The sequence below is a fragment of the Odocoileus virginianus genome, chromosome 10 (assembly GCF_023699985.2).
Source record: "Odocoileus virginianus isolate 20LAN1187 ecotype Illinois chromosome 10, Ovbor_1.2, whole genome shotgun sequence".
NCBI classification, from domain to species: Eukaryota; Metazoa; Chordata; class Mammalia; order Artiodactyla; family Cervidae; genus Odocoileus; species Odocoileus virginianus.
The window spans coordinates 42,083,493-42,105,006 of NC_069683.1; the positions used below are offsets into that span (position 1 = coordinate 42,083,493).

The 21,514-nt window shown below is 48.5% G+C and overlaps 1 protein-coding gene across 4 annotated transcripts in view; it reads right to left on the bottom strand.

The window, feature by feature from the left end:
* Positions 1-21,514, bottom strand: part of GRAMD1B (GRAM domain containing 1B) — a 184,639-nt gene that overhangs the window by 120,959 nt on the left and 42,166 nt on the right. For 2 of the 4 annotated variants that reach the window (XM_070473453.1, XM_020904939.2), the window contains exon 2: positions 17,336-17,410. In XM_070473453.1, coding sequence (XP_070329554.1) covers positions 17,336-17,410 — 75 coding nt within the window. Of the gene's footprint in view, positions 1-17,335; positions 17,414-21,514 lie in introns of all 4 variants that reach the window. The other 2 variants (XM_070473452.1, XM_020904928.2) reach the window with 1 other exon arrangement.

Consider the following 21,514-nt stretch of genomic DNA (forward strand, 5'->3'; position numbering starts at 1 on the left):
GAGACAGTCACTAGAACAAAGGCAGAAAAGCAATAGGAAAAGACCACCCGGAGACACGTGCACATAACGCTGAAGGGTCATGGACACTGCGGGGACACGAAGGGGAGTTCAGGGGAGAAAGCCATCAAAGAACAAGGAAAGACTCCACATGAAAATAAGAAGGGAAAGAAAGATTCATGAAGAAAATCCAGGGCTTCCCAGGCGGCTCAGTAGTCAAGAATCCACCCGTTAATGCAGAAGACACAGGTTTGATCCCTGGTCCGGGAGGATCCCACATGCCACAGAGCAATTAAGCCCATGCACTACAACTATTGAGCCTGTGATTTAGAACCTGGGAGCCGAACTACTGCGCCCGCACACCCCAACTACTGAAGCCCGTGAGCCCTAGAGCCCGTGCTCTGCAACAAGAGAAGCCACCACAATGAGAAGCTGGCGCAGCGCAATCAGAGAAAAGCCCATACAGCCATGGAGACTCAGCACAGCGAAAAACAACAAACAAATAAAATTAGAAGAAAAGAAATAAGAAAATCGGAAACCAATCAGACTGGAAGTGGGAGGAGAAAGGAGACTAAGCAATTCCAAACTCAAAGCGGAAATTTCCACGAGAGGGTTTAACCGAAGTGTCTGGAGGAGCCACGGCTGGAGAAAAACGGCCCAGCAGGAGGGAAACTAGGCAGCCGGCAGCTAATCCTGCCAAGCGCAGGTCTGACCTGGTCTCATGAAGCCGAGCTGCTCCCTGGACGGCACCCTCCACTGGCTGGATGAGGGGCCAGGCCAGGCCACCCACCTCCCATGGGGGCTCACTTAGGGAAACCCATAGCTCAGGCCAGACTCCGAGGTCTCTGCCAGGACCACTGTGGCTTCACATCAAAGAGCGCCAGGGTACCAGACATCCAAAGGGAAGACCCACATGCCTCACCCACCAGCACTTCTCAGGACCTCACAAGCAACAGGAGTATCAACAATACTGCCTGGACATCAGCTTCTAGAACTGGACAGGGTACCGCTGCATAGCGATTAAAAACTAGAGTCAAAGTACCTGGATTTCAGCCCACCACTTAGCAGTGGTGTGTTCCTATGCAAGTTCTGACACTTCCCCAAGCCTCAGTTTTCCTATCTATATAATGGAGGCAACAGTTAACACTATTTCATAGAAAAATGGGGGACCTGAAACAAGAGCACAGTGACTGACACATAATAGGCACTTCCCACAAACGTCGACTAAAATAATGTCGCCTGTATGATGACTATTTTAAGGACACTCAGGAGCTGGGAACAGTGGGAACTCCCCGAGTTCCCTCAAACCCCTAGGCCATCTGCAGTTGGTGCCAACGCAAAGCTGGCACTGTCTGATGACACCACTCCTGCCCTGACTCACCATCCCCAGCGGAGTCACTCTACTTCCAGTCAGCAGCTGGTCCCTGAGCGAGACTTCCACTTGACAGATTTGTGCAAGCGCTTCAAAAATAGGAAGGGTCAAAAATGCCTAAGGTGGGTGGTCCTCCCACGACTCTCGCTGGAGGCTGACGCCTATGCCTGTATCCATTTTCACAAAAGACTTCTAGCCAGCCAGGTGGCAGAGGCCCTCAGAGCCCTTCCCACCAGGGTTCAGGGTGAGAGGAGATGAGAAGCCACGGGCTTATCTGAGCAGGGGGGGTCAGCAGCCAGGGGAGAGGGGAGAAGGCCAATCACACTGCCTGAGCTTTTTACAGTACACGTTAACGGGAGCTGCGCATGTTGCCATTGTACAACCACACACTCTACTGAGGACGGAGGCGGTGCTGGCGGAAGTCAGGGTGGGAGAGCTGGGGGCCCGCCAAAGGTCACTAGGACATCCACTGGACACTGGATGCGGTACCCTCTAGCGACTACTGCTGAAACCAAGAGGAAAACAAGATAAGGAGACAGACGGAGGTCACAGATCCCCGGGAAGGCCTACTGAACAAGAGTGGCTCACTCCCCCGTTGTTGCTATCTGCAGCTGCCAGACCAGGTCAGTGGGAGAGGTAAGGAGAAACGAGGGCAGGTCCCCGAGTCCGAGTATCCTCCTCTGGGTCCCATGTTTCTCCTAAGGGACCGGGGTGCGGGGTGTGGACAGAGGGAGGGCTTCAAGATAGTGGAGGGGTGGGAGGCGGGGATCACCTTCCTCCCTGCAAATACATCTCCTAAGAGACTGCGAACGCAACTGAAAGATGCATATACAGAACCGCGCCAGTTCTTGGACCAGGGGCTGGGGAAGAGATGTGAGCCAGCAGCACCCGAGGGAAAACATGGAGAGCATGCCTCCGGAGCCGACCACCCGCTCCAGACTGTCCTTGGCTTTTCTTCTGCAGGTAACTGGCTCCAGTGCATCCTTGGAGCTGCCGCTGCAGCGCTTACATCCAGAAAACAAACAGACCATTAAGCTAAGGAAGCTGGGTGGGGTGGGAAAAGAACAACCACGGAACCATGCTATTTAAATGTCGAAGGAAGAACTCATGGGCCCCAGAGGGATCCGAGCTGAGGGTCTAAGAAGAACATACAAACCCATTTGCACAGCAACACCAACCAGCAATTCTTCCTTGGCATTGGCCGTTCCCGTCCCCAGTGTCCTCTCTCAGCTACGAGGTGGAAAGTGTCCTGCCAGGCAGACACCCCAGCCCTCCACAACTGAATGAGTGGAGTGCTGGCCACACCCTTTGCTGTCTCTGCCTGCTGACTCACCACTGATCTCAGCCACCATTGAGGGATCAGATGGCCACTCCCTCCTCTCCTGGGAAGTCACCACCAGCAGGGGGTGCTGGCGCACCCACAGGGAAGTGAACTTTTGCAGGTCCTGCAGATGATCACAGGGGCTTCACCTGGTACCTGCTGGGAGGTAAGAGTAACAACAGTTCTGTTCTGCAGTTGAGGCATAATGGTGAAATGGAGAGAAAGCTGTATAAAAAGATACTGTCAAACAGAGATGTACCGAAACTTTTGTGCATATAACTTGTTAGTTAAAATCCTAAGGCACTATGCAAAATCAGCATGGCATAGGAAGCATAGGATTCCCAGATGGCTCAGTGGTGAAAAATCTGCCTGCCAATGCAAGAGAGCAGGAGATGCATGGTTTGATCCTGGGTCGGGAAGAGGAGGAAATGGCAACCCACTCAGGCAAGATCCTTTGGAGGAGGAAAAAGAAACCCACTCCAGTATTCTCAGCTTCCCTGGTGGCTCAGATGGTAAAGAGTCTGCCTGCAGTTCGGGAGACCAGGGTTCGATCCCTGGGTTGGAAGATTCCCCTGGAGAAGGAAATGGCAACCCACTCCAGTTATTCTTGCCTAGAAAATCCCATGGATGGAGAAGCCTGGTGGGCTGCAGTCCATGGGGTCGCTAAAAGTCAGACACAGCTGAGCGACTTCACTTTCACTCTCCAGTATTCTTACCTGGAGAATATCATGGAGAGAGGAGCCCGGTGGGCTACAGTCCATGGGGTCACAGACATGACTGTGCTGGGCATGACTGAGCATGCACTCGCATGCACGCACAGGAAGTATACTCAAAAAAAGATTAAGAAAACAAAAATCTATTTGGCCTCTGGGCATATTTAACTATTATTCAGAATCACTGTGGTCTTTTCTCTCCGTTTCTTGTTCTGTCTGATTTTGAAGGTTTCTGAGAGATAAACTTCATTAAAAGACTAGCTCATACATTTCCACATCTGACGCTTCAATTCTAGGAAGTTGATAACGATAGGCCCACTAGATATAAGGAAAAGCAGAGGGTCCTGCACTGGACCCCCATGTGTATCCTCTTTTAAGGGGAAGTCATAAAGCGATGCAAATAAAACTTGAGCTTTGAAGTCAAATGATCAGCTCTGCCACTGACAAAGAAAGACAATGGGCTTTGCCTTATCTAGAAAATGGGTAGAATAGTAACTTCCCTTCCTGGGTCACTATTATGATTAAATAAGAACAGCAAATGAAAAGCACAGCATTGAGCACATAAGAAGCTCTCAAAATAGGAGCTATTATTAGTGATAACAAATAATACCTCAGATGCTGTGCCCACAAACGAAGCACACAGACACTCTGTGTTGTCTTGCATTTGCTCTTCTCATTTGTAGATTTGCAGTAATTTCTTATAATTATATATTTCTTTACTGAAAAAGACCACAGTGAAGGTACTTAGCTGATTTCCCATTATGGAAGTGATTCATAGAGAGGCAGATAACCACTTGACAGAGATAGTGAAGAAGAAATTCATGAATTAGTAAAGAATAGAGAGTTTCTGGCCCCTCAAATTCCTTGTTAAGGGTTCCTCAGTAGTCTCTGTTCTGTACCCTTATTTACAGGGACAACTGATGTCAACTCTCAGCCAGAAGGGAATCCACCCATTGTTTGAGATGCCAGGAAAAGGAAATGTGGGTAATAGCTGCTGCACTTCCAGAGGGAAAGGAGTTGAGCAGGTGAAGTGTTCACTTTGTGGATCCCAAAGCAAGTGTGGCATGGAGCCAAACCAATAAACTAAAGAGTTTCAAAAGTCAACCCAGAATTCCACTTACTAAGTCACCCATCACGATCACACAAAGAATGACAAAGGGAGCTTTTGTGTTTGTGTGTGTATGTGTGTGTGTCGGAGGGGGGATACTCAGACTTCCTCCACTCCCCCAGCTCCCCCAACCCCCCCAGGACCGGTTCCAACCAGGGCAGCAATGGGATTCTCTGCATCTCAGTGGATGAGCTGCCTCTTTTGGATTAAAGAGGACTGGCAAAGAGAGGGAGAGAGCTCAGCACTTAACTGCTTGTGGCTCCTGTATCTGAGGATAAGAAGAGGCACTGAGCAACCCAAAAAGTGATGACAGATAAGATTATGATTATGATTTCATAATCATAATTATTCATGATTTTATGCATAATTCATATTCATAATTATTTCAAATCATAATTATAAGATTATGATTTCTTATGACAGATAAGAAAATGATTAATTACACATCCCAATCCACCCACCTATCTCCTTGCTGCACAGTGGTATTCTTGGGCTATGCAGAATGTAAGGGAAAAACACATGACAGACACTGACCCAGCATCCCAGGTAAAGAGGGACCAAGGGTCTGCCAGAGATTCCCTAAAACTGATGTCACCGGTCAGGACAGACACCTAGGTCCTCCCTGTTCCAGCCATACTGAATCGGATTTTTGGTTGTTTTGGCTCCTCTGGCTCTTCCTTGCAGTGCATGGGCTTTCTCTACTTTCGGCGAGCGTGGGCTCTAGGGTGTTCTAGCTTCAGTAGTTGCAGTCCACGGGCTCCACAGCCCAGCCCACAGGCTTAGTTGCCCTGCAGCATGTGAGATCTTAGCTCCCAGACAGGGGACTGAACCCATGTTCCCTGCATTGGCAGGCATATCCTTAAACTCTGGACCACCAGGGAAGTCCCTTAAATTGGATTCTTGATACAGCTAGACGGTTCCAGGCTACAGAGTGTGTTCTCAATGACCACTGGCATGGAAACCACTTGGGAAATATGTTATCTGTGCAAATTCCTAGGGACTCAGAATTGGAGAGACGGACCCAGGCATGTGAATACTGAATTAGCTCTGCAAGTGATTCTGAATCGTGTTAAAAGGATGAGGATCACTGCCTTACAACCTGGGCTCCCAAGCTGGCTGCTCTTTATCAAGCAGATATAAACACTTCCCATGCAGTGAAGGAAGGAGATATTAGAACTTATACTTTTTAGCTCATCCTTTTAAAATGTCCACTTACTTATATACTATACAGAATACTTCATACAGTAGTGCAAGCATACAACTTCTGTACATACATATATTCACACATGACATTGGTGATACCACTTAAAAATTTTCTACTGATGGGGTTTGCCACCAAGCTGGAGTAGCAAATAATTCTGGAAACATATTGCTTCAAAACAAGGAGTGGCCTCTGCAAATAGCTGCTCTGAGCTTACAGTATTCATCAGCATCATGCTGAGAAGAGAACCCAGGGGTTTGGGCATCCAACTGCATTTCAGCTCTGGAGTAGAGTGGAAGACAAAGAATGCACCTCAGAGCAGGACAAGCCTGAAGGTGGGGTTCTGGCCTGAGTCCCGAGCTTCACCCACTCACATTCCTTCTTCACCCCGGCTGATAGGAGAATACCGTTTTTCCCAGCAGGAGGTGGAGATGCTGGGGAACGAAATTTACTAGCCAACCTGCCAGTGGTCCAAATATAAACCCCAGCGATGGTATCCACAGAGAGGGAGTGGTATGCTGAGCTATAATTAATGAGCCCTCTTTCTCAGGCAGGAAAGGAGAAATGCTGGAGCAGGAGAAACAGGGAGCAGGTGATGGCTACACCTGCAGACAGTTCTGCTGACAGCAACAGAAGCCGAGAGAGGAGCTACAGACTGGACTTGGGCGAAGATGGGCGGTGGGGGTGGTGCAGGCAAGCTGGAGAGCCCTGCCCCCCAAGTCAGGGCTGAGCTCAGACCTAAAACAAGGTTCCCCTTTATGATCCAAACGCCTCTGTGCTGTCTGCCCCAGACCGCACATCCTCTGAGTATACGTGTCTGTGGATCAGAGAAAGGGGCACATGTGAGAGGCAGTCACAGATGAAAGCATTTTCAGGACCATGAAACTATCACAAAGGTTAACAGAGGTTAAGGGCTACAGCGGCCCTCTGTCTGGGCCACAGTCACAGAATCCCACGATCACAGAACATTAGAGCTCGCAAAAAGCTTCAGACAGGTATTCGAATTCCAGGTAGTCACGTCACAAATATTTATAGGGCACTGACCATGTGTCAGGGCTTCCCAGGTGGCGCTAGTGGTAAAGAATCTGCCTGCCAATGCAGGAGATGTAAGAGACGGGAGTTCAATCCCTGGGTCGGGAAGATCCCCTGAAGGAGGAGGGCATAGCAACGCACTCCAGTATTCTTGTCTGGAGAATCCCATGGACAGAGGAGCCTGGTGGGCTACAGTCTGTGGGGTTGCACAAAGTCGGACACGACTGAAGTGACCTGGCACATAATCACACACCGTGTTTCAGGCACAACACCAAGAGTTGGGTACAACTAACATAAAACAAACTCGGTCCCTGCTCTCATGAAGGTTAGGACAAGCTGGGGAGACAAACAACCAAGTAAACAAGTAAATACAATTATGACACCATTAGTGCCAAGATGTAAAGGAAGCTGAGCTTCACTGGTGGCTCAGCGGTAAAGAATCTGCCTGTAATGCCAGAGATATGGGGTTCACTCCCTGAGTCAGGAAGATGCCCTGGAGAAGGGAATAGCAACCCACTCCAGTATTCTTGCCTGGAAAACCCCATGGTCAGAGAAGCCTGGAAGGCTGCAGTCCATGGGGCTGCAGAGTCAGACACACACACACATAAAGGAAGCTCGGAGGCTGAGGACTGGAATTAACTGGACTGGCTTCCCTGGGTGACTAAGGAGTCATCAAACACCACCTCTCCTAGACTCACTCTGACCAAGTTTCCAGCCCAAACTGACCTTCCTGTCGACCAAACTGTTGGCCTGAGCCGACAGCAATTGCAACAGAAGCTACCATTTCCTGCATGCTAGACACAGTAGAAACACAGTGTTTCTACCATTTTATTTCATTTTGATCCCCACATCCTCCATAAAGCAGGTATAGTTATCTCCATTTTCAGACAAGGAAGAAGATGCAGAGAGGATAAGATGATGCTGTAAAAGTGCCACAGCCAATAAGTGGTAGAGTCCCGATTTAATCTGAGGTCATCCCTTCGTCTTCAGAGTGCAGTCCTGAGTCCCATGTGACCACTGGACAGAGACTGCTGTCCCTGCCACCGACACCACAGGGTTCTGCCATGGCCCGCTGGGGGTCTGCCGTGCACCCACAGCACTGGGTCCTTGGTACCCGGGGAGCCACCACCTTAGAGTGAGGACTGGGTCTCTGTTCCCCAGCCTCAAACCTCCACCTGAAAGCTCCCTGGGGAAAGCACCCTTGTCCACAGACGGCTGAACACGCGTGGGCGTCCACGCCTGAGTGCAAGGGTGTGTGGGAAAGAATCCAGACCATCACTGACCACTTCCAGCCCGTACCTACCTCCAAGACCCACTGTGCCTCTTCCTACCTTTCTTCTCCCCATCCTCCCCTCACCCCATCTGTCCTGTCTTTCTTAGCCCTGTGCTTCTCTTCACAATTCACAGCTGCCCATAAGCTTACATAATGACTCCCCTCTCCTCTCCAATGCCCACCAGCCCCTGAATTTAACTCTGATCCTAGACCTCTCTCTCCTCCAGAAAACCTCCCCCATCTTCCTGTCACAAAGCCCAAGGTGCAGTGTGTTTGGCAATGAGACACCACCCCACGATTCTGCCAGGTTCAGGGCCCACGTTAGCAAAATGAGCCACGCACCTGGTTTAGGCTCGGACCTCCTCGGCAGTTTCACAAGTGAAGGCCCTGGTGAGCAGATCTGAGATGGGAACACACAAAGGTCCCTATGCACAGGTCCCTATCACTGGAAGGAAATTAACACCCTGAAGATCCCAGAGATCGCCCCGAAATCAGGCAGAACACACCATTCTCTCTCTCACCTTTCTTTCTCTTGGGAACCCCGAGTTCTTTACCAAGTGAAGTAATTTACCATGAAAAATAACGATCCCCAGCCGGTCATGAAGAACCCAGAGAGCCAAGGAAGCTCCCTGGAGACAAGGTCCCCTCAAGCAACACATCCTCTGAGGAGCACACAGCCTCATTCATTGCACCCCACATCCTTCACCTTCAGCCTCTGCCGACACACCACACTCCTTCTTGGGGACCTGTCACCCGGCAAGGAACTGCAACATCCCCAAACACGGCAGACAACCCCACAGCGCTCCCGCCTCTGCGACAAGCCCCGGATCACCCCAAACCAGCCAGGGGCCACGTCCATCCGGGGCCCTGCACCTACTTGGCTCGTAGAAAGGACAGCTTCTTCCTCAAGGAGGAGACGTGGTGGTGGCAGGCCTGCTTCACAGCCGTGCTGCAGGACACCGTCTGGGAGCGCAGGTTCTGCACCATGCTGGGCTCAGCGGGGAGCCCACCACATGGCCACAAGGACCTCGCGGGCTGGGGGCGCGCTCTAGGGCCACAGCTCCTGCAGCTCCTTCAGCTGTCGACCTGGACCCTGCACCCGAGCTCTCCCCGCCCTGAGGTTCCACACAGAACACAGGCGGGTGGAGGGCCCGGGCTGGGAGGGCCTCAGGCTCCGACTTAACCAGGATGCCCCCTGCCCGCGGCCCGAGCCCTCCTCCACCCTCCCACATCTGGCAGCGCTCCGGGCACTTGGTGAGTCTCCTCTCCTCCTTTGCCCTCAGACAGGGAGGATGGAGCTGTACCTGCATGTGATGTCAGCTGCTGGAGGTGGGGTGGGGAGAGCATGGGCACTGCTCCCAGAGGGTTTGTTACTCCTGGCTCTTTCCTCCCGGTGAGGGAGCTGACCGGGGAGATCACCTGAGTGTCCACGGGGCACTCGTGGGGAATTCGGCAGCCAGGCGGGTAGATGGGGCTAGACTGCCCTGGAGATACAGGATTTGGGAACAATTTCTGGGACAGAAACTGAAAACATCTTTCCTTTTAATAGGAGGCTAGCTTTTCCGATGGCCAGACCTGAGCTGGAAGAAATGGGCTTGCTTTCTGGCCTTGCTCCAACTCCAGGGGCTCCAACTCCACCTGTGTTGGTTTCTCGTTGGCTCATTCATCCATTCCACAGACATCTGCTGCTGAGCACTTACCCTGTGCCACATATGAGATACCGTTTCTGGCCTCCAGGGTCTCCCAGGCTAGAGGGGAGATGGATAAGTGAACCAAAGAGTGCACAGCACACGCAAGCGTCGGGCAGAATTAACCACAGCCTGCTCAGTACCATGCCTAGAAAACAGACGTGATGAAACCTGCCTTCCCTACCTTAACTGGGAGACGTGAGGGTGAGTTCTAGTAAGACATGCACGTCTTTGAAGCTTATCGGAGAAGAAGTGATATAAGAAATCCACAAATTAACGACACCCAAGCCTCACACTACTCCCACTCCACCTTCCTTGATCGCAGGAGCTGATCTTTTTTTCCTATTACACACGGGAAAGATGTGCTGCTGCGAGTAACCTCCTCACCTTCCTATCACAGCACCTGTGAACTCGCCTGCACCTACACCCACTATCCTCTCACCTATCATCTAGATGTGGGGCACCACTAGCCCTCTATCTATCTCACCACTAGTCCTCTCACCTCTGACCTAGATCGATCTCTTCTCACCTCCTCCAAACCCGTCTCCTTATCTCTCAGCAGAGTCACCACCCAGCAGAGCACGATAGAATCCTAGGACCAACTCTGAAGACCTCCCCTCTCTCACACCCCTTGTCCAGGGCATCACAAGTTGATGACATTTTATCCCCTAAATGTATCTGGAACTCACCTACTTTTCTCCCCTCAACAACCAGCATCCCACATCCAAGCCACCAATATCCAGTCCTTTGCCTGAACTATTCTAACAGCCTTCTAACGGTACATCCTTTCCCCAACTTGCAGTCTATCTAGAATCAGATCTGACCCCGTTGGCTCCCTTCTTAAAACTTCCTAGTACTCTGAGCATATAGACTCAAGTCCTTGTCAGGGCCAACCAAGCTCCTCTCATCTCGTCTCATCATCTGCCTCCTCTCACTGCTTCCCTCCCATCTCAGACTCATCCTTCTGGCCTTAGTTCATCCACCATGCTCTCTCACCACCCCCACTTTGGTCCTGGTCCAATTTATTTGATATGCTCCCTCATGAAACCAAGTTCCCCTCCTCCAATACACACATACAAGCTTGTATTTTCTCTGCCACACACGCACTTTTCCGACAGAGGTCCATATAGTCAAAGGTATGATCTTTCCAGTAGTCATGTATAGTGTGAGAGCTGGATCAGAAAGAAGGCTGAGCAGTGAAGAAATGATGCTTTTGAACTGAAGTTCTGGAGAAGACTCGTGAGAGTCCCTTGGACTGCAAGGAGATCAAAGGAGTCAATCCTAAAGATAATCAACCCTGAATATTCAAGGGAAGGACTGATGCTGAAGCTGAAGCTCCAGTACTTTGGCCACCTGATGGGAAGAGCCGACTCACTGGAAAAGACCCTGATGCTAGGAAAGACTGAGGCCAGGAAAAGAGAGCAGCAGAGGATGAGACGATTGGATAACATCACTGACTCAATTAGACATGAGTTTGAGCAAACTCCAGGAGATGGTGAAGGACAGGGAAGCCCGGCATGCTGCAGTCCATGGGGTCACAAAGAGTCAGACACGACTGAGTGGCTGAGCAAAACCACCTTCCTTGCTTCTCTGCTTCCAGTGTTTGTTCCTTGAATCCATCTCTCACACAAGGACCGAAAGGACTTTTCTCACAAGAATACCTGGGAGAGACCTGGGCAGCCCTTTCTCGAAGTCCCTCACTCCCTTCCCTCTTCTATAAATACAGTCCACTCCATCCTGGCAGGATGATACATGATCAGGCACCTGCCTACCTGTACAAAGATGATCTCCAGCCACTAGCTAGCTACCCCCATTCCTAGGCCATTGTTGGCATCCATACTGAAGTATTAGCCATTCCTAAGCACGCCTTGCTTTCTCACACCTCCGGCTTATGTACATCGTGTTCCCACGCCTAGGAACGCTGCCATGTGACAGACTCCTACTCCCCTTGCAGCTCTCAGCTGAAGCACAGCCCCCTCCGTGGAGTCTTTCTGGATACCACCGCCCTCTCCCCCCTTCCTCCCCCATCCTACCCTATGCGGAGGACCTACATTATTCTATTCGGGCAAATTTCTTAACTCCACCGAGCCTAAGTTCTCTAAACTCCAATATAAAGATAATAAATAGCATCTATCTGAAAGGGCTGTTAAGAGGTTTATATTTAAAAGTGTACGTAAGAGTCTCTCTACAGGTTAGGGGCATTAGTAAACAAATTCTTTAGTTCTATTACAATGAAATTCTATTAGACAAAGTGCTATCTGTCAATTATTACATTATACTTGCTTTCTTACAGATATGCGTCACCGAAAGGTAAGAAGGCTCCTGAGAGCAAATGTCATGCCTTATTCTATTTATCCTGAGGATCAGTGTCTGATATCTTGTAGATGATCAATACTCAACACATTCTTTCTGTCTCTGTTTCTTCAAAGACAGAAGAGCACAGATCTGCGAAGAAAGTGACAAAGCTGGTGGTCCCGTGACCAAGACTCCATGCTCCCAGTGCAGGGGGCCTGGGTTTGATCCCTGGTCAGAGAACTAGATCCAACATGCCAAAACTAAGACCCAGCACAGCCAAACAAATAATATTAAAAGAAAAAAAGTGACAGCAAAAACTGACAATAGCCAAAACCATCAGAGTACTGGCAGCCGCCACTTACTAAGCACCTACTAAGCACCAGGCACTGAACACATAGTATCTCGTGTACTCTTTACAAGAAAAGACTTTTACAAGTGACGAAACTAAGGTTCAGAAAAGCTGAGTAAAACGCTTTTAAAAATGCACAGTCAACACAGAAGACAAAACTAGGTCTGCTGACTGAGGCTCTTGCTCTTTGCCTGCACCTCCCAGGGCCAAGCGGCAGAGGGCCGGCCTCTATTTATCCAGCAGCCTGACTACGGCAGGCTCCAGCCTCCTGTAGACACTTCACATTGGTTTGTGGCAAACAGGTCAGCATGCAGCATGGAAGGGGTACCTGAACGCATGCAACCCTGCTATGGTCCTCAGTTGCCCTCCAGCCCTGTCCACGTCTCATTTTCCTACTATGAAAAAGCTTCCTGGTTCAACTGAGATCACGTTCTGTTGAAACTAACATCCTGTACATAAACGGTCCTTAGTGAAACATCTCTTTTTTCTATGCCTGTGGCTTTGTGTGAAAGGTCCTGCCACTGGGAGTGAAATGTACTAAATAAAGACTTAGTGGGGACTTCCCTGGTGGTCCAGTGGCTAAGATTCTGTGCGTCCAATGCAGGGGGCCCAGGTTCTATCCCTGGTCAGGAAACTAGATCCCATTTGCTGCAATGAAAGATCTCACATGCTGTGTCTAAAAGATCCTGTGTGCTACAACTAGGACCTAGTACAACAACAATAACAAAAAGACCTAGTACACCCAAGTAAATAAATACAGCAAAAAAATTTTTTAAATCAACGGTGTAGTTTGAATAAGCAAACAAATAGAGAGGATTGAAAAAAAAAACAAAACAAAGCTAGTGACCTGGGAAACCTCTACCAACTGGTCCAGTTTGGACCTGGGAACTACTGTTTTGTAAATGCACCCCTGGCTTCTCCTTGAAGCATGAAGCTGGATCAGCATCCGAAATTCCATGGTACGCATACTTTGAGGAAGCTAGATCTAGTTTGCTTTCAACCAGAAACCTAAGGGGATTATTCTTATCTCTGAGACAATCTCTGTTTCCAACAAACTGATTCTTTCCCTAAAATCAACATTTCTCCCTGCTGCACACCTGCCCAGGAAGTGACTGTCTCCCTGCAGTTACTTCCTGGGCTGGGGACTCCGCCCCCATAATGGTTCCAAAGGCTTTTTTCCTTTCTGGATAGAAGTTGATGTGAATGAGGAAAATAAATTCTCAGAAGCCCTTCAGTTTGGATGCCTTATTAAGGCATTTCCGTCTTTGCAGTACACAGACTTAAAAAAAAATATTTATTTTTATTTACCTGCTTGTTTGGCTACACTGGGTCTTAGTTGAAGCATACGAGATCTTTAGTTGAGGCGTGTGGGATCTAGTTCCCCGACCAGGGATCAAACCCAGGCCCCCTGCACTGGGAGGTTGGATTCTTAGTCACTGGACCACCAGGCAAGTTCCATGTGGATTTTTTAAAGACTACAGTACAGTAGCTACTTTTATCTCTAAATATGATATCCATTCTAAACCTTTTACAAGAAAAAGAAAAACCAATGTTTTATTTAACCAGTGGAAAGTTATTTCATACTGAAGGATTATAATTTTGATCTTTAAAACAGAAGAAATCAATTTTTTTTTTTGGTCTGCTCTATGAAACAATCCTTCATTCTGCAATTGACAATGTGGTTTGCAGAATTAGGAGCAGCCACAGAAAAGGGCCCATATTACCCACTACACTGGCCAGGCAGTACACTGGCGGGTGTGGGAAATGCCATCGTAACCAGCAGGGTGCGCTGTCTAGCAAACTGGGCCCAGAGCAATGAGCACAAGTCAGATTCCCTCTCCCCAGGGTTCAGATCTCACACTAGCTCTAGGCCAGCATATCACAGGCCAACATCTGAAACGCCCCAGAGAGTCTCTTAATTGGTCAGAAACCTGCTGGAGGAAGGATTAGGTACAGGGTGTAAAGGTTTGTTCCGAGCTGCGGCTGAGTGATTAATTAGCACCCTGAGGACTTGTTCTCTCCAGGAGAACCCACTGACTGCGAAGGAAAAACCGAATTCATTCAGAAGGACCATGGTGAGCACACGCCAGTCCTGAGTTTCCAGGGCAGGAGTCCATAGCGACCACCCACAGAAGCATCTTTCAGCTCACGGCCTTCTCCGTTTCCCATAGTGCCCAACGTGAGCTAGTGCAAAACTACATCCAACATCCACCATGAAGAGCTCAAGGGGCTGTCAGTGGGCCAGGAATGAGGAAGGAAGGACCAGGGAAGACATTTAGAGGATGTTTCCGAGCAGAGGTTTGGAGGAGAGATCATCCATAACATTTCATTTGGGTTGCGGGAGGGGGCAGAGAAACAGCTAAAATATCACTTTCATCAGCGTACAATCTGAAGTACTGAACAAAAGTCAAGGCTGACTCTAGTTAGCAAGGAGCCTTGGGGAAAACGTGCTGTAGAGTCTGTGCAAGTTGCCACCTATTCATCTCTCCCAGGAACAATGCAAGCGGCAGAGATTAAAACAGAGGACTGAGGAGTTGCTGATCAACTGAAGGCATGATGATGAGAAATGGACAGCTTCTGGAGATGTTCAGCACACAACACCAGGAAGGAAGTTGTGCTGGGGAACTCTACAGACCCTTCCAATTTTGGAAGCATGGGTTGTCGAAATCCAGAGAGAACTAAAAAGAGGGCGAAGGCCACTGTAGATGATTTCAGATGCACAAAGCAGTGAGCAGCGGCTGGAAGCGAGCCTTAATTCCCTGGTCAGGAATCAAAGCCTGGTCACCTGGGTGGAAACCAGGAATCTTAACTGATAGACCACAGGGACCAGTGGCTAGAATCTAAGTCCCCAGTCCTTGTCTACCTTGAAAGGAGGAAATCAAGCAAGGTGGGAGAGGAAGTAAAGTATGTACTAGAAAGGCAGAGCACATGGGCAAACTCGACAGTTGCTAGAGTTGTGCCTTTGGGAGGTTTAAAACCTTTGTAAGGGGCCAGTCTTCCAGGTCTTTGTCTGCTCCTTAGGCAATCTTCTTGTTTTGACCACCCCCCACCCCCTGCAGCTAATTTGTCTAGGGACCCTACCCTAGGTGGGATCATACCGCTCAGTGAAGATGGATTTCATCCCAGAGGCAGACGGCAAGATTTCCTACAGCCTGGCATCCCCTGCCTTTTTGGCCTGTTACATCTTTTGTGCAAGTGTAGTTTCTCCCTTGTCCCAAGGATGGAAATGTATGACCTCTTGATCTTCTAATAGGGCTTAGTTCTGTTCCTACCATAAAAGTGTCCAATGTCACGTTATTTACCCCATTCCTGTCGTTTCTCTTATCGAGCTGTAGATCTCAAAATGTAGACAGGAGTCTGATCACAAACATGTAGCCTGGAGCCCATTTGTCTCCTGGCTCAGAAAATGTAAACAGGGGACTGGGAATGAGTGTTGGGCCTGCAGCCCATCTTTTTGTCACCCTGGGAAGTGTGAACAGGGGGCCAGTTGTAAATGTCTAACATGGAGCCCATCTAATATCTCCTGCCTCATAGAGACTGAGGGAACTGCCATCAGATCATAACTGACCAAGCAACTTGATGAGAGTGATTAGTCTCTGTCCCTTGGAGACTCCATGAAGAAAATGAAAGTGTTAGTCGCTCAGTCGTGTCCAACTCTTTTCGACCCCGTGGACTGTAGCCCATTAGGCTCCTCTGTCCATGGAACTTTCCAGGCAAGAATACTGGAGTGGGTTGCCATTTACATCTCCAGGGGAACTTTCCAACCCAGGGAGTGAACCCAGGTGTCCTGCATTACAGTCAGATTCTTTACCATCTGAGCCAGCAGGGATGCCCCATGCCTCCACCTAAATTGATGAGCTGAACTGTCAATCATGGTTAGTAATAAGCACAGAACTGAGAACTATAGCAAGAGACATAAAGCTTCATAAATCTAAAGCGAAGGTCTCAGCCTCTTAAGCATGTATGTTCTGTTGTATCTTGACTCTTTTTGTGACCCCATGGACTGTATGTAGCCTTCCAGGCTCCTCTGTTCCTGGAATTTTCCAGGCAAGAATTTGGGAGTGAGTTGCCATTTTCTCCTCCAGGGGAATCTTCCCACACCAGGGATCAAACCTGAATCTCCTGTGCCTCCTCACTGTAGTTGGATTCTTTACCACGGAGCACCCTGGGGTCCCAAGAATGGCTTTCTTGACATTAAGAGAAGCCATTCTGTGATCCAAGAAGCTTAAGAGAAGTAAGGGAAGACAGAGACAAAGGAAAATCAGTCAGGAGACAAAGTCCTAGTTCCTCCCTGTCAAGGTCTACACACACTAATCTGATACAAGTCTGCAAGCTTTGCAGGAACTGAGGCCCCCACTCAGGTGGAGGACGGAAGGACGACGCTGACCTTCCTGACTTCGTTCAACTAGAGCCTGAACTCTGTTGAGCTTTGTCCCAATTCTATGCTGAATCCCCCTCAGTTCAAGAGCATGCATGAATATGCATGTACCCCTAGCTTTAGCATAAATCCCCTTCTCTGGATCTTTGGCTTGGCAGTATCTTTTGGTTGACACCCAGCAAGAGGCAAACACAGCTTTCAGGCACCACTCTGATAATACACACACACACCATCCCAGGCCACCACTTTTTCCTCGGGCGTGGAAACACCCTTTCCCTCCCTGGATTCACACCGTTCCCAACCTTTACAGGGCGCCTCAGGTCCCACTCCGACATCTTCCCAACAGACTTGTTTTCCACACACCGACTTCGCCCTCTGCTGAGCACCAAAAGCCTTCGGAACCAGTCCCCTCTCAGGTCGAGGGGGTAGAGCTCTCTTTCTGACCCGTGTTGGAGCACAGAGGTCAGGCCAGCCTCTGTTTGTTTGCAGTTTCTCATGGTTCTTGCTGCCGGCAGAAACCTGATCTTGCTCAAACGTCTTCCCCATCCCGCCCTCACCGGCCTCCCGCCCTGGCCGGCCTCCCGCCCTCCCCAGCCATGTGATCTTACCTTTCTTCCCGCACGCGAGGACTCAGGAACCTGCTGGAATCATCCTCATGGCTGCTCTGCTGGCTGCTCTGCTGGCTGCTGAGCAAAGACAGGATGTGAGCCGTTAACGTTCGCCTCCTTTCCCAACCCTGGGCGAGAGCGCCGAGACTCCAGCTCGACAGGGAAACAGGGTTACAACATTTTAAAGGTACACGTTCCCTCCCCCTGCCCTGGAAGTTGACACAGAGGGCAAAACTGGCAGGCAGTGGAATTGAGACCTTCTGAAAACCCCACCCATCCTACCTAAAGCTCCCGGGAAGATCCTGACCTATTACCTGGCTCTTCCCAGGCCAGTGTCATGGAGCAAGGGCCTCTGGCATTCTCTGTCCCTGGGCCTCTAGATCTGCAGGAGAGGGTAACAGTCCCATTCTTCAGCTGAGACGCACAGGTACGGGCACAGCCAATGGGGCAGGAAGGGGAGGGGTGGCGGCGGGGAGAGGGGAATTCCAGCAGGAGAAAGACTTGAGACCTGATGGGGCCTGGGGCCACCTGGCAGGATTCTTCGCCTCCTGGGAGGGCCAGCAGAGGAGCTGAGCAGAGGGATTAGAAGGTGAAGTCTCTCCACTCCTTAAAGGCCTGGAGGCACGATGATTATGGAGCTTCAGTTCACAGAGTTCTTAAAAGTGCTTACTGTGGAGCCCTATACTAAGGTCACAAGATAAAATTCTCCAGAATTACCCAAGCCCCGTAGCAACTGTTGCCAGGAGCCTCCGGATCTAAACCTGCTAGCTCCTCGACCCTGTATCAGGTAAAATACCCACCCTATTACCCACCCTTCCAGTAGGAATATTCTCTGCCTTGTTGTTCAGCTGCTAAGCTGTGTCTGTTTGCAGTCCTGTGACCTGCAGCACGCCAGGCCTCCCTGTCCTTCACTATCTTCCAGAGTTTGCTCAAATTCACGTCCATTGAGTTGGTGATGCTAACCATCTCAGCCTCTGCACCCCTCCTTCTCCTGCCCTCAATCTTTCCCAGCTTCAGGGTCTTTTCCAATAAGTTGGCTCTTTACTTCAGGTCAGCAAAGTCCTGGAACTTCAGCTTCAGCATCAGTCCTTCCAATGACTATTCAGGGTTGATTTCCCTTAGGATTGACTGGTTTGATCTCCCTGCTGTCCAGGGGACTCTGAAGTCTTTTCCACCACCACAATTCGAAAGCATCAAGGCTATAAAAACTGGCTACTAGCCTGTGAAAGGGGTCAGTTCTCCCATGAGCTGGTCGGCTTTTCAAAGAGCAATAAACTATTCTCTCATTCTGCCTGTCTGGAAATTTTCCAAACAGTGCACATACCATGATACTTACTTTAAAGTTATGCGGAATTCAACAGTCATTTATCTTACGCAAGAGAAAGAAAAGTTGTTTGGACATCTTATGATACTAGCTGAACCCAAAGCTGGTGATCAGTCATTTGTATTAAGTACTCCAGGTATCTAATCAAGAGTCCTTAAGCCATAGCTCCCTGGCCAAATCTGGAGCCCCTGCAGGCTAAGAATGGTGCTTGCTTTTTTAAATGGTTGGGAATTAAAAAAAAATTTTTAATGATAATAATATTTCATGACACATGAAAATTACATGAAATTCAAAATTATATGTCATAAATACAGGTTTACTGGGACACAGCCACCCTCATTCATTTACATAGTAATCAGGACTGCTCTTGCTACAAGGGCGGAGCTGTGTAGTTAAGGCAGAACTGAATTAAGTGCAGCAAGGAGGCCATTAGTCCCACAAAGCCTAAATATTTACTGTATGACCCCTTACAGAAAATGTTAGCAAACCCCTGTTTTGTATAAATTCTAGTAATAATAAATTGTTATTGCCATACATGTCACTATAACCCAGGCCCAGTAGGACCAAAATTGTTCCCTTGTTCTGCTGGATAGTTTACAGCCATAAGAAGCACTGATCTCTGCACCGTATATTCCTTAGACTAGATCCCCAGCAGACAGCAAACTCTGAACGATCTTACAGGGTAAGAGCTTGTTGCAGTGCCCGCACACTTTCCATCAAAGAAGCAAGTGATTTTATAACCATGCTCTCATGAGCCCATCTTTCAGCAAGAAGCAAATGAACTCAGAAGCAATTTACAACACATTTTCAAATACACACACATGCACACAAACACACACACAGGCCAGAAATCAGAAAAGCACCACACTAAAAAGAAAAGCACCACATACGAAGCTTCCAGTTGCCTGGCAGAACAAAGTGTGTACATAGAGCACCTTTTTGGTCACTCGCTCCCTATGGAATGGCTACGCGTCATTCAACTTGCCTTTTGAAAACATATACTCCACCACATATACAATGGATAGCCAGTGGGAATTTGATGTATGACTTAGGGAGCTGAAACAAGTGCTCTGTAACAACCTAGAGGGGTGGGATGGGGTAGGAGGTGGGAGGGGGGACATATGTATATCTATGGCTGATTCATATTGATGTATGGCAGAAACAACCACAATACTATAAAGCAATTATCCTTCAATTAAAAATAAGTGAATTAAAAAAAAAACTCATAACAAACTATACTATCATGTTGCTGACCCACTGGCCTTTTTTACATTGGGACTGATCTGTCATATGGATCAAGTATCTTCCTCTATACAACCTAAGATAGGTGTTAAGACTACAGCAGGCAACCCACAGATGACTAGAACTCAAATTCCAAAGCAGACCCATTATCAAGAGAGGAATACCAAAATAATAATATTAAAAAGAGAGAGAGAGGAATATCAGCCTACATTTCTGGCAGCACATGTGAGGAGAAGTAGGAAGGAGGGGTGTCTGGAGCCCAGTGTTTTACACCATCTAAAACCCAAAGGGGCTCCACCAACCCAATGACCACGGTCAGCACTACAGCCTCTTCATGGAAGAAATTAAACTTGACTCCATTTAAACTATAGTGGGCTGTTCTTCCTTCTCATCCTACCTTCTCTTGGGCTATCAAAACTGCTCAGTCGTGTCCGATCCTTTGTGATCCCATGAACTATAACCTGCCAGGCTCCTCTGTCCATGGGATTTTCTGGGCAAGAACAGTGGAGTGGATGGCCATTTTCTCTTCCGGGGGATCTTCCTGAACCTTTGTTTCTGGCATTGGCAGATGGATTCTTTACCACTGCACCACCCGAGAAGCCCAAAAAAGGAGCTCCCAGAACTAAATGACAAGAACCAGGGTTTCAGAAAAATAATTCTGAGCTGATATTAACAAGTTATCCCACTAGATGGCACTGCCGTCTTCCAAACCAGAACCTGAAGGCAGCCAAACCATCCAACTTCTGAAACCAAAACTAGAACCAACCTTCTGGCGCCCCCTTCTGGCCTTCCCATTGCTTAGAAAACAGTTCAGAAAGTGGAGATAAAAGCAACCATGGATCACCTTCAAGCTATTTATTGGTTCTAAGCAGCTAAGAAATATCAACTGCATGCATTCAACAAGTATTTATAATGCCCTCTATGTGCACATATATGAAGAAGAGGCAGCATCAAGGTTAAGTTTAGACCTTAGAATATTCTGCCTCAGATTATCTTTCACTTCCTACTATCACGACTCTGAGCAACTTATTGAACAGTGTTTTCCTGACCTACAAAATGAAGACAGATGTTATGACAGTTTTTAACAATCATAAGGATTAAAGAATACAAAGCTATTCTAAGAATTAAAGAAACATCAAGAACAGTGTTTGGCACATATTAACAGCTGTGTGTGTGTGCGTCGTGTCCGACTCCTTGTTACCTCGTGGACTGTAGCTCACCAGGCTCCTCTGTCCGTGGGATTTTCCAGGCAAGAATACTAGAGCAAGTGGCCATTTCCTTCTCCAGGGGATCTTCCCAACCCAAGAATCAAACCCTTGTTTCTTGCATCTCCTGCGTTGGCAGCCAGGTTCTTTACTAGTCGGGCAACACTGGAAGCCATTGACTGCTGTAAAAATGCTATTATTATGTGTAAGGCATCATTTTGTGGGTCATGGAAAATAAAGACATGAATCAGACAAGGATCTCTGTCTGATCTCAAACATCTCTCAACATGTTTACAATCTGGAAAGTAAGAGTCAGTATAAACTACATTTAAAAGTAGAAAATGACAGCTCTTAGAAGTCAATATTAAATGCTACAGAAACAAAGCCCAGAGAAAGAGCATTTCCTTC